This window comes from Mus caroli, unplaced genomic scaffold, assembly GCF_978045245.1.
Source record: "Mus caroli unplaced genomic scaffold, Mus_caroli_1 scaffold_18, whole genome shotgun sequence".
NCBI classification, from domain to species: domain Eukaryota; kingdom Metazoa; phylum Chordata; class Mammalia; order Rodentia; family Muridae; genus Mus; species Mus caroli.
The window spans coordinates 85,748,305-85,761,066 of record NW_028227273.1 but is presented as its reverse complement, the minus strand read 5'-3'; the positions used below and the strand labels follow the sequence as shown (position 1 = coordinate 85,761,066).

Sequence of the window (12,762 nt, the reverse complement as noted above, 5' to 3'; positions counted from 1 at the left end):
TCACTGAATACAAAATATTGGGGATACTCAAGTCACTTCCTTACATAGATTGGTGGAATAGTATTTAGAAACAATGTATACACACCCCCTAGTGTACTTTAAATCACTCTCAGATTACTAGTAATGCCTAATAGAATGCAAATACTATATACATATTATATATTTACAAAATTTGTACTAATTTTTGTTGTAATGTTTTTGTGTTCATCTATGTGTGCATGTGCATGATTTGAGGGGACACACACACATTTGGAGGCCAGAGGACAACTTTGAGTGTCAATTTTCACATTTCCCCTTGTTTGGGGCAGGGTCCCTTTGTCACACATGGTTGTTGAAGCTAGCTTGAAGGTTCCCCTTGTCCTGCTGTAGAGACACTGGGATTAGCTATTGTGTCTGGCTTTACATGGGTCCTGGAGACTCAAACTCAGGTCACATTTGCATGGCAAGTAGCTTTAGTCACTTGCAGATAGAGTGGCTGCTATAAAGTATAAGCAACACCCTGGGTACAGGAGCCGGCATACCCACTCACAGACGCATCAGGAGTATCTGTGCCTATTGATCCCTTAGGCATGATTTGTCTCTGCATTTGTTTGTTCGTGTGCCACTATGCAGGGCCTGCTTACTACTCCAGTCTTGAGATGAAATGCTCTGGCAGGGAGCAGATGTACCAATTAATAACCTGTCAGGTCTGATGGCTAGAGGAGGGGGAACGTGTCCCCACATGTATCTCTGGCATGGCTTTCATTCCTATTTCAGGGTGCCATGGGTCAGGAGACATACGCTGCCTCCCCAGGGAGGGTCCAAACTGTCTCATTAGTGTCTATCTTCCATGAGACTATGATGCGGCCTTTGGAAGGATGACTCACCTGCTCTTCTCCAAGGATCCTGAAGTGATGGAGCTCTTTAATCAGGGAGTTGGGACAGCCAGCTGTGGGAGAGGAGAATGAATCACAAAAATGTCGCTGTCATTCTGTACAGTGGTCCCTTTCTTCTATAGCATTGTGACTACCAACAGTTGATACCCATGCTGACAAGGACACATGTCTCACCAAACACAAAGGAGCCAGACCTTCAAAGCAGAGTTGGCCTCTGCCTGGGCTCAGACCGTCATTCTTTAGGAAAAGGCCGGTATGAGAATCCAGCCTGGCCTGTCTCAAAGAATAAAGATTATGACCTGGCCTTAGGATACCATGGTCCTTCTGGCACTTATTAATGTGCCCTGGTACAAAGCTGGAGTCTGTGGGGCTGGAAGGGGACAGTTGGTAATTCTAGTTTCTCTTGTGCTGATCCAGTAGTGTTTCCTGACCTCGGTTCTGCTCATTAAGACTTAGGAATGGAGGCATCCTGTCTTAGCAGGATCTGTTGAGGTTTAGAAACTCACCTTTAAGTTCTCCCAGTCTTTGGGATTTCCCATTGCCTTCCTTTAGTCATAAAATGGCATAAATAAATCTTATATGCATACTACATTTATACATGTACACATCTGTGAATGCTTCATATCAGCTAAAACGTCTTCCATCCCTAACTTCTCAATGGAATTATTCCACAGCGTTAGGTTAGAGTCATTCATAATATTAACTCCAGAAACAAATTTGATATTAAAAACCTGTTCCTTTGAGATAAGCCCCATAGATAGCATAAATTCATTGACATTTCCATTCAGGAAATTGGATCATGTGTGGAACCCATCAAAGAAGCCACTGAGACAATTCTCCTTCACTGCGCGTATCAGGAAGAAAGAAAAGCAGAAGGGATTGAGAGGGTTTCTGGATGAGGGCAGGTTAAGGAATGACACGATTTGCCTGCACATTGGCGAACAAGTGTTCTCCAAGGTAGGACGGAATTACAGTATAGGCTAGTGAAGAAAGGTGTCCACATAGAGCTGAATATTGACATGGGATAATAAAGGGAATTTAGTGTGATGATAATTCTATGTGTCAACTTGACTGGCCAAGGTGATACCTAGAGAGGAAGAAAAATGGGATGTTTCTAGCATTTGAGTTGGAGGGTTGAGATAGTTTATTTCTCTACCTGTGAAGTGAGCCAATTAAAGCAAGATTAGATTATATTAGATGCAGGCTTGTTGGGAAGGTGCTCTCAGGCAGGCAAGTTCACTGGGCCTAAGGAAGGAGGCCAGGAGGGTTGCCATGGGGAGAGAGGAGGTGGGGAGGGGGAAGCGAAACAGAGAAAGGGTACATGTGCAGAGAGTGAAGAGAAGGAGAAGTGTGAGAGAGACCAAAATGTCTGGACAATGTAGGGAAGAGCCTCTGGGAAGGGCCGCCCAGCTCCTGGGCTGGAAAATTCAAGGTTGGGGGCAGGGTGTGCCAGGTAGGAATTGAGAGATGCTGGAAGAACCCGGAGGCCAGCTCTGCTTTAGTGTGTAAAATATGCACCTCGGTCCCTGGTCCTGGTGTCTGAAGCCAACCAGGTTGAACACAGATCCTCTGTCCTCCCCTCTTGAGTGCGCATCACAGCCCATCCAGGGCACTGGACCTGAGCAGCAGAAGGTGGTGGGGCAGGCTGGGGCCTTTTGAACCTGGTGCATGCTCCTTTTTTTGCCCTCAGATCTCAGAGCCCCTGGTCTTTGGTCCTTTGATGTGGAGCTTGTATCATCCCCTGCCCCTAATCCTTTCTCCTTTGTTCCCAGGGTGAATTATATACCTCCTTCCTGGTTCTCTGGCCTGAGAGGGAAGGTTGAGACTTCTTGGCTTCCCATGTGCATCCCATGTGCTTCCCATGTGCATCCCATGTGCTTCCCATGTGCATCCCATGTGCATCCCATGTGCATCCCATGTGCATCCCATGTGCATCAATTCCAGCAGATCCTCTCCCAGATGTGTTTGTGCATGCTAATCCTCATTGCTGACCTGGCTGGATTTTGGATCAGTTAAAACACACCCCACCGGGCCATTCTGTGAAGGACTTTCTCCTCTAGGTTATCTGTAGCAGGAAGGCCTTCTGTAACCGTGAAGAACACCTTCCAGTCACAGCTCAGAGCCAAGGACAGGGAAAAGGGAAGCCTCTGCTCTCTACCTGCTTGCCCTCACCTTTTCTCAAAACTCCATCTCTCCTGTGGCTGCTGCGTTCCTTCAGTGGTATTAAAACCTACTTCTACAAGCTTCCAACGTGAACGGAAGACCACACTGGAAATACTGAGATACTCTGCCTTAAGGTCTGAGCAAATTTTTAGCCTCTCTGGTATGAGGCAGTCATTGTTGGTTTATCCAGAGGACATCCTATAAGCCATGCAATAAATCCTGTGTGTGTGTGTGTGTGTCTGTGTGTGCACGCTCGCGTGGCGCATGAGAAACCTGACTAATATAGTGACCTCCACTTGTGTATCCTACTGGTTTTTCTGAGATGCCTTAGTAATATACTTGGGTCAGTTCCGGTCCTGAATTTCTGTGGCCAGCACTGATACTCATTCAGTCTTGGGTATTATGCAACACTTTACAGTGAGGAGGTGGTTTATAAACATTCACTGAGTTAGTACCAGTGACTTTTTTTTTTTTTAATTAAAGAAAATGAATGAGTGTCCGGAGGCAAATATTTTGGTGGAAAACATAATAAATTAATTGTCAACGTCATATCTAATACCATGGAGGAGGCAGTTTGACTTCTCGGAGGGAGAGCTGAGTGGGTTCTGTAGCAGGAGGCAGAGGAGCCTTGCAAGTGAGGAAGGCTCTGCTCGCAGGGCTTCTCCTTTCTGGGTTGCTGTTCTGATGAGCCTCTGAAGAGCTAGCTGAGGCGCATGTGTTGTTTGATTGGCAGCGTAGCTGAGAAGTGCTATGGAAACTCATCAGCCACACGCCAGTCTTCCTACTTCGGAGCTCTTCAGGAGAGGAGCAATGGCTTAGTTTTCTGAAATGGTGATGGAAACAGAGGTGGCTAGGACACCAGAGATGTGCCATCATGGAGGCTTTACAGTCCCAGGGGCTGCGCTGAGGGAATGAAAAGCGGCTAAGGGAGAAGGGATGGAAAACCAGGGGTGGTCCATAGCTCAGCGGAGGCAGGTGGAGATGGAGAGGGAGGCAGCTGCACTGCCAATCAAGTCTTTAGATGTTCATCGGAACAGCAATCCAGAAATGACTGCTCAGCGTCAGTGGAACAGCAGCGCTTGTGATAGTAAATGAACAGTTTGCTTGCTCTGGTCTTATAGTCTCATCTGCATTCAGCTTACAAGGTTTTACTTTGGCCTTTTAGTTATATAAGTGTAAAACATGCGAACCTCAGTTTACATCTAGACTTAAAAATGAAATCATAGAAGTACTCTGTCTAATCTAAAGGCTCTACAGTCCCTTTCCTCCTTTATACGCCGTAGTTGACATCACCCAAAATTGAAAAGAAAAATGGTCTTCACTTATTTTTATGCTAGATAAAACGAGAAACAGAATTTGAAATTAGCTCATCTTCAGAATTTATATTCTGGGGCTCTCTTAAGGCACAAGGATTGATGTCAGTGATAGCTCAAAGATAAACATCCTGAAGACCTAACAATTACCTTTAACACCTGCGAGGTGTCACAAACTCCAACACACAAGGATGGGTATAGCATATATTGAGAAGTGGCTAGAGTCGAGGTATTAGTGACATGCACGGAGCAATACCCATCGGCTGTGACCAGCGAGGGGACATAAATCAGGGAAGTGACAGGTACAGACTTAGTGTAAAGATGGAGCTTAAAACCCCCAAACCTAGCAATGTATGACAGGCACACAGAGTCTCAGTGTAGGGTGTGTATGTGACATTTTGTTTGGGTAAAATTGGGTCAAGTTCCAACTAAAATACTACAAGGAGAGAAAGTTTTGAAGGACGAGATGCATGCCCTATAGCAAGAAATACAAAGAAACTGCTAGGCCTTTCATCTTACACAAGGTCACCAGGAGCCTGCAAAGAGCTGTGTGCTCAGCAGCTGCCTGCCAAGCGTGGACTGCGTGGCTGCTTAGTGATCCTTGTGACCAAGGCTTAGTGTCTTCTATGACTCTCCCTGTTTTGCCTCTTGATCTTCTCCTTGCCTCAATCCCTTCTAACATGCTCGTTAGTTATGACATACGTGTTTTTAAGACAGCACTCTGCCATTCCCAAGATAAACTCACAAATTATCAGGTCTTCTTTCCACATCTTATTTAGGTTAATGGGAGACAGAAAAAAAATGGGAGGGAGTTGTCGAAAGAGGGAAAATGTGGGGTGGGTCTCAATCTACTACTCGCTTTTCATGCATTGCAACTGTCTTCAGCTCCTCAAAGGCCCAGCTTCTCCTTCCTTCCTCCTCCTCCATATCTACAACCGAATTTGTTCAACAGTGTATTTCAATGTTCCTCCTTAGAAATCCAGCCCACAGTACAGTTGCTGTCCACTTCCTCTTGACTTTTTCTTTCATTTAATTTTCGGAAAAGAATAGTCTATGGCCACTCGACACAGTAAATAGAGATACACATTACAAGAAGACATCAAAATTGGGGGCTTCATCGCTCTGTACCAAGTTTTGGCCTGACTGGAGTTTTGTACCAGCTACTTTGTTTTCTGTAGATGGTTGGATATGCATCTGGATGAATATGCTAATGTAAGCATCAGTTTCTTTATCATAATATTTGCTTTGAAGTGGTGTTTTGAATGCATATAAAAGAAAGGAAGATGCTTTGGCAACATGATATGAAAAAAAAAAAGGCAAGCAAGCACAATTATTGCTAACACCATTAACGATGTTCCCATAGCTAAAGCTACTTATCTTAGAACAGTTTTTGTCTTCAAAGGGGAAGCAGCTGTCGACAGAATCACAATATCATCCATCATGCAAAGCAGCAATGGTGGGGCTTCTTGTACCCCAGTTCTGACATGTAAGGAGTTAGAACTTCATTCTTACAAGAAGAATGGTCTCAAAAAACCAAATATTAACCACTTCTCTTAGGCCCATAGGAGAACTGATGTCACTGAGTAAGACACCTCTTACCATTTGGACAGACAGGCCAGATATACCAACCAGGGTCATAACCTTATAGGCAGGATTAGCTGTTGATTCTGATCTGCCCCAGCGGTAGGGTAGAGTAGCTAGGGGTAAGAAACATTCTGGACAGCCGGGCGTGGTGGCGCACGCCTTTAATCCCAGCACTCGGGAGGCAGAGGCAGGCGGATTTCTGAGTTCGAGGCCAGCCTGGTCTACAAAGTGAGTTCCAGGACAGCCAAGGCTACACAGAGAAACCCTGTCTCGAAAAACCAAAAAAAAAAAAAAAAAAAAAAAGAAACATTCTGGAGACCAGTCAGTCACCTATGGATTTCTCTGGTCTGTACTCCCAGGGGTTTCTGAGGATCTGTGGCTCTTCATAACAAAAGTCTCCTCTTTAGGGAAAGGATGCAGACGGCTCTATTTCCCTAGCCTGCCTGTCTCTACATGGGCTTAGGTAGGGGTGGGGCAGTCTGCAAGAGTGAAGGCTTCCTGTGAATCCATGGGTAAGGACTGGATATCACAAGCTATTTTCAAGGTTACATTCTCAAGTAACAGCCATTTTCAGAGACTGAGAGACAGATGCAAAGCTGGAGAATTATAATCCATGCACATAATTCACAGAATATTACATTACTAACAGAATTCTAGGAGACTAACAGTAGATTCCTGCTGCAAGAGTAGAATTATACAGAAGAGAAAGCAATCCCAGAGGGGGGCTGGAGATAAGGCTGAATAGTGGTAGAGCACTTGTTATCATGCATGGGACCTTGGGTTCCATCCAGTTCCCTCGCCAAAAGAGAAAGGAGACAAAACAAAAACAAAAACAAACAAACAAACAAACAACAACAACAACAACCAGAATATGAGAGAGGAATCTGAAAACTATGCCACTAGCCGGCACAACCCACACTGATTAATCATAGCCTGAATCTTCAGCAGTTTAACACATATCATCACACCAAAGGCCTAGATGCTTCCATTCCCTGTTCCCCAAATACCATGTCCATGTTTCAGCAAAAAAATTAATCAAAGCCACGCTAACAGGCAATGGAAAACACAGCACAGAGAGACAAGACAAACAGGAGACACTGATTCAGGCAGGGCACTGATTGTGGGGTTAACAAGTAGGAAATTTAAACAAAGATGAATATATCAAGGGTACTAATGAAACCGGGATTGCACACAGGAACAGATGTGGCACTGTAGAGGTGGTTGCTAAGGAGTCAAGTACTGTGACAGAAAAAAGGACGCCTTTGATGGACAGAAGTTTGAAGGAAAGTCAAAAGAAACTTGCCAAATTGAAATGGAAAGAAAAATAGGAACATCTAAGAAATGTGTGAGACCATCTCCACATTTTACAAAGGCAGGAATGGCCACAAGGAGAAAATGATCTCCTTCAGATAAAGAGAGTGAGGCCTTGGCCCGGGCGGAGTTGTTATGTCCCGGCTGGGCAGGTCGATCACCTGGCTAAGGGGGCATCCCTCAGGAATGTTAGGTCTCTGCTCTGGCCAGGGTACCACTTTCTTGACTAGAAGGTAATGATTTTCCTGCTTTTATTGCTTTTACTGCTCCTGGAACACAGAGAGGTACATCGTGTCACCCTCATCCCACAAAGAGAAGAAAGGTACTGTGCACCAGAAATACTTCAAATGACAAGCGAGAGATTTAGCAACAGATACTTGGTTGGTAGAAACAAGAAAAGCTGCCAAGGGAGGGTAGTAAATGACAGTTTTACTCAGCTGTTATGCCTAGGAACCACAACAATGACCAGCATGCAAAGACATTCCTAAAAGTACAATAGTGGCAGTCACATCTTGGCAGTAACCAATGAATACCTAATTAGATTTAAGGCTTACCTAACAAGAGGGAAACCAGGCCTGGTACTAGAAACCTAGTCAACTACTCAGGGCTAGGAAAATCATAGATCTTAGCGGGGAAACTACGACTTCCACTTGACTAGACCAGAATAATTCTCGTCTTCTAAAAAGAATCCTTATACCCATAGATAACTATAGCTCTCACCCTTCATCAAAGAAACTTTTCTTTGCAGCTGATAGAGACCATCATAGGAAGCCACAAATGGTCAAAATACAGTGAATGACTCTTGGATCTAAGACTCAGGGAATATCTTTGAAGAGGGCATGGAAAGATTCTAAGAACCAGGGGGCCAGAAGTCTGGTGTGAAATTATATTTCTTAGAAACAGACATCTATAGTACCTTGGCAATATGGCCACTTAAACAAGGCCTGAATGAATACAGTCCAATAGTCATGTGCTTATCTGGAAGGGGGAAATCTTACAGGACCCACCCCCAAATGAAGAGCTATGGGTAACTTAGGAATACTCAGAGCAAGAGAACTGGTCCTTCTTAGAGATGATTCTGCCTAACTAGTTATTCAATACCAAGTGGTCATTCCTGAAATCAAATATACTCAATAACAGCAAATGGACTCAGCAGGTTATGTTTATATATTTATACATGTGTGTGTGTATATATATATATACACACATATGTATATATACATATATATGTATATATATATAGATATCATAATATATAAATAAAAATTTTTAAAAAGATCTATCAATATCAACTTGAGAGGGAGTAAGGGGTGGGACATGAGAGGGGTTGGAGATAGAAAAGGGAAGAGGGAGATGTCTTAATTACATTTTAATTAAAAAATGTAAATCCAGCAGATCATATACCTAGGAAGATATAGTTTATATATAAATGTCTACATAAATGTCTTCTAACTGCAAATGACCAACAATCCAGGCCCAGATAAAAGGTAAAGAATAAGAAGCTTATCTGTCCTGTCAGTCAATATTTTCATATATCAGACATGATTTTAAATAGCTCTATAAGCAAGCAAACGTTTGCACATGTGTGTGTGTGTGGACTGCTGTATGTGTGCGTACACATTCATGTGCCCACATTTTATTTCCTTATGGGTCACGTCAAAGCAAAGCTAACCCCAAAGGGACAGCAGAACTGTACTCACAATGGAGGACTGAGGCCAGGCCTGTAGAGAGGAGTCAGATTGTAGCCACGGTGATGGACATTCATTCGGACCATTGTTGAAATGCCAAAATGCCAAAATGTGGCTTTCCTGACAGCTACAAGACTGCTAGAGGCAACCTGGTGATTCTGTTCATGTCAGTGGCTTTCAGATTGAAATTCTGGATTTCATGGATGTGCTAGCGTTTAATTGTCCAGTGATTAGAGACAGATTATGTAATGTGTAGCATCATTCTGAAGAATGACAGATCTTGCACTTGGATTGACCTCTGGAATTACTGCTCTCCGCATCTCGACACACCGCCTGACAGATTGTTTCCATGCTCCAAAGACTGGGGCCAGAGGTCTCCTAACAAATTCCATTTTAGTAGTGTTCTTATTACTAGAAAGATTTTTCTAGACTTTAATTCTAGATGTGAGGGTGACTAAAACCATATCCATTCTTTCTATGCACCCATTCTGCGTCTCTTCCCTGAGACTTCTTGGAAATCATCCAGATTGAATGCACACACAAGAAACACCAGATGTTCATATCCCCGTTGCTTCTCTCTGCCTCTCAGGTTTCACCTTGGGGTGAGGACCAACTGAAAAGTGGTGGCTGTCTCCGTATTTGTTCACGGATTTAGTGTCCGACACTGGACCAGATGCTGGAGAGCTGGAGGCGAGGATGAGCCAGACCCTATCGGTGATGTCGTGGTGCTTCCTTCATCCAGAGAGGTTTCTGAGAGGCTGCTTCTGTGCCTCTGGGTGGCCAGGCAGGTATGCTAGACCACAGCTCTTTCCCCTGCTCAATCACATCCTCACCTTAACATCCCACAGTGTGAAGCATCCTGCCTGGGCAACCTACTGTAAATTCTAAAGCCAATAGCTAGACCCAGCCTAGGACAGACCTCTGGTCTGTGGGCACAGAACCTGTCACCGCAGACTAGGCCTTAAATGAAGAGTTTGGAATTAAGGAAATTACAAAGCAGCAAACAGAGAAAGGCTCCTTTTACATTTTTCTCAAATTCTACTTAGATAATGTCTTCCTGGAGCTCCTCCCATCTGCTCAACCACTCCTTCTGAAAAGTCTTGCCTTCATTTCTTCTGTCTTGGTGTCCTTTGCTTTCTCTTTATATCACCCAACTACTGTTCTGCCTGTGGCCCCTTCTACAGTCCCTTCTAGTTCTTTCTCCACAGGCACTGAAATATGTTGGCAGAGCCACTGAGCCCAGCCTGTCTCTGGCTATCATCTCAACACTGTACCTGTGTGGTCAGCTGTCATCTTGACATCAAGAAGCCCCATGGCTGGCACATCTGCTCACTGGCCAATGAGATCCTCCCTTCAGTTCTGGTGAGTCTGAGCTGGTTCTTCCTGCATTCCTTCCTAAGTGCTCACGTTGGTTTTGTTTGTATGGTTCTGTGCTTGTAGTTGATGGCTAGAGTTCATATCAAACTCATTGCTATTTAAATTTTAGATTTCATTGATAGGTTATTTCTCCACCATTGAAATGAGCCAATTCAAGCCAGATTAGATTAGGCTAAAGGCAGGTTTATTGGGAAGCTGCTCTTGGGTGAGTTCATTGGCCCCAAGGACTGAGGCCAGGGCAGATACCATGGAGAGAGAGGGGGAGAGGGAGAAGAGAAAGAGAGAAAGGCTACTCACACAGATAGAAGAGGAGAAGGAAGAACAAGAGGAAAAGAAGAAGAAGAAGAAGAAGAAGAAGAAGAAGAAGAAGAAGAAGAAGAAGAAGAAGAAGAAGAAGAAGAAGAAGGAGGAGGGGGAGGAGGAGGAGGAGGAGAAGGGAGGAGAAGGGAGGAGAAGGGAGGAGAAGGGGGGAGAAGGGAGGAGAAGGGAGGAGAAGGGAGGAGAAGGGAGGAGAAGGGAGGAGAAGGGGGGAGAAAGGGGGAGAAGGGGGGTGAAGGGAGGAGAAGGGAGGAGAAGGGGGAGAAGGGGGGAGAAGGAGAAGGAGAAGGAGAAGGAGAAGGAGAAGGAGAAGGAGAAGGAGAAGGAGAAGGAGAAGGAGAAGGAGAAGGAGAAGGAGAAGGAGAAGGAGAAGGAGAAGAAGAAGAAGAAGAAGAAGAAGAAGAAGAAGAAGAAGAAGAAGAAGAAAAGAGAAAGAAGAGAGTGAAGGAGAGGAGAGGAGGGGAGGAGAGAGAGAGAGAGAGGGAGGGAGGGAGAAAGAGAGAGAGAGAGAGAGAGAGAGAGAGAGAGAGAGAGAGAGAGAGCGCAAAATGTCTGGATTATATAGGGAGGAGCCTCTAGGGGAAGGGCAACCCAGACCCTGGGCTGGAAAGTTCAAAGTTGAGGGTGAGATATGCCAGGCAGAGACTGAAGGATGCTGGGAGAACCTGGAGGCCAGGTTTCTTTCTCTCTCATTCTGAAATCTGTTTCCCTCCACTTTGATGCCTCTAAAGTGCTTCCCAATGGCTTTGAGATTTCACACATAGGTTCTTGGGAGATCTGTCAGTCTTGGCATGAGAGTGTTCCACTCTACTCTCAATTTGCAGGAGCACAGCTGCAACTCAGAGTGTATGTTCTGAACACAATGCTTTGTTTTGCTCAGGGAAATGGCATAGCTGCTAGGAAGCCATTCCTTGGCATACTGGCATACACCGTTTCTTTTCCTTGGTGAGGCCTATCCTTCCGGTCTCTTTGCCTCTTTTCTCTTGTCTTTGATCCAGTTTTAAGGCCCATTTTGCTGTCCTTGGTTATCTGGCTTGGTTGTTCATCTCATGCTGGGTTAGCCTGTTTCTGTGCTCACAGGAGCTCTGAGCAATCCATTTGCAGTTCTGACTGTCTACAGAACCACTATGTCTGCAGAGTTCCTTGCAGATAAAAATAAATTGCATGGTATTAAAGTGAACTAAGTCTTGATTTCACTTCATTTCATGGTACTAGGAACAGGACCTAAGGCCTCACACTGCTAAACAAGCCCTGCAGGGCTCAGTCATATCTGTAGTAAAAATTGTTAAATGTTGAGATGGAGTCTCACCAAGTTGTTCAGGCTGGCCTCGAACTCAAATCTGCAGACCAGGTTTTACATTTGTGATCCTCCCACCTCAGCCTTCTGAGTCAGCCCCCTGAAGTGGCTGAATTACACATTTTTCATAAAGAATATGAAGACAGATTTTAATTTTAAAAAATTGGCATCTTTGGCACTGCTTTCTATTTCAGTCAGTAAGTATAGCCTGCATCCTTTTGTTCTTGCACTGGCAGCTAAAGGGGTTAAGTTATCTAGCTGGGAACCTCCTTTGTGAAGAACTGCATGTCAAGGTCTGACTCATTCCTACAGAACAGCTGATAACTTAAAACAACAGCCCAAACCCTGAAAAGCAAAACAGAATGGTGGAGGTATTAACCCAACCATAGACTTCTGCAGCAAGCCCCTGCAGACTTTCCTCAGCCACCATGCTGGGAAGAAGGGGAAACTCATATGGAAAACACACTCCACTGAAAGCTGTCACAAACTGCATGGGCCTCTGATCCCTACTCCCCGCCCCCTTTTAATTTCCTTGCCTATCATCACAGGGGCAATTGTGGTATCCTCTGGGTTCCATGGAAAACCGTGTGCTCCCAGGCTTGGGATAAAAATAGAAATGGATTCTGCTCTCTGATGTGCTACCGACACGGGCCACATGACACAAATAATCTCCAATTTGCAGATTGCTGCTGTTTGGTTTGAAACAGTTTGAGGATTAATTTCTCTCTTGGTTACATCTTAGAGTCCCCAACCATAGGCTTGGCACTGACAGTTACCTTCTATTCTTCCCTTAAGGACAACTTTGAAAAGAAATCCAGCTAACACAATGACAAAAA

At 44.6% G+C, this 12,762-nt stretch overlaps 1 protein-coding gene across 5 annotated transcripts in view; it reads right to left on the bottom strand.

The window, feature by feature from the left end:
- Prkn (parkin RBR E3 ubiquitin protein ligase) overlaps positions 1–12,762 on the bottom strand; it is a 1,247,011-nt gene that overhangs the window by 211,713 nt on the left and 1,022,536 nt on the right. For all 5 annotated transcript variants that reach the window (XM_029471043.2, XM_021186390.3, XM_021186389.3 and 2 more), the window contains one exon: positions 867–928. In XM_029471043.2, the coding sequence (XP_029326903.1) occupies positions 867–928 (62 nt within the window). The remainder of the gene's footprint in view (positions 1–866; positions 929–12,762) is intronic.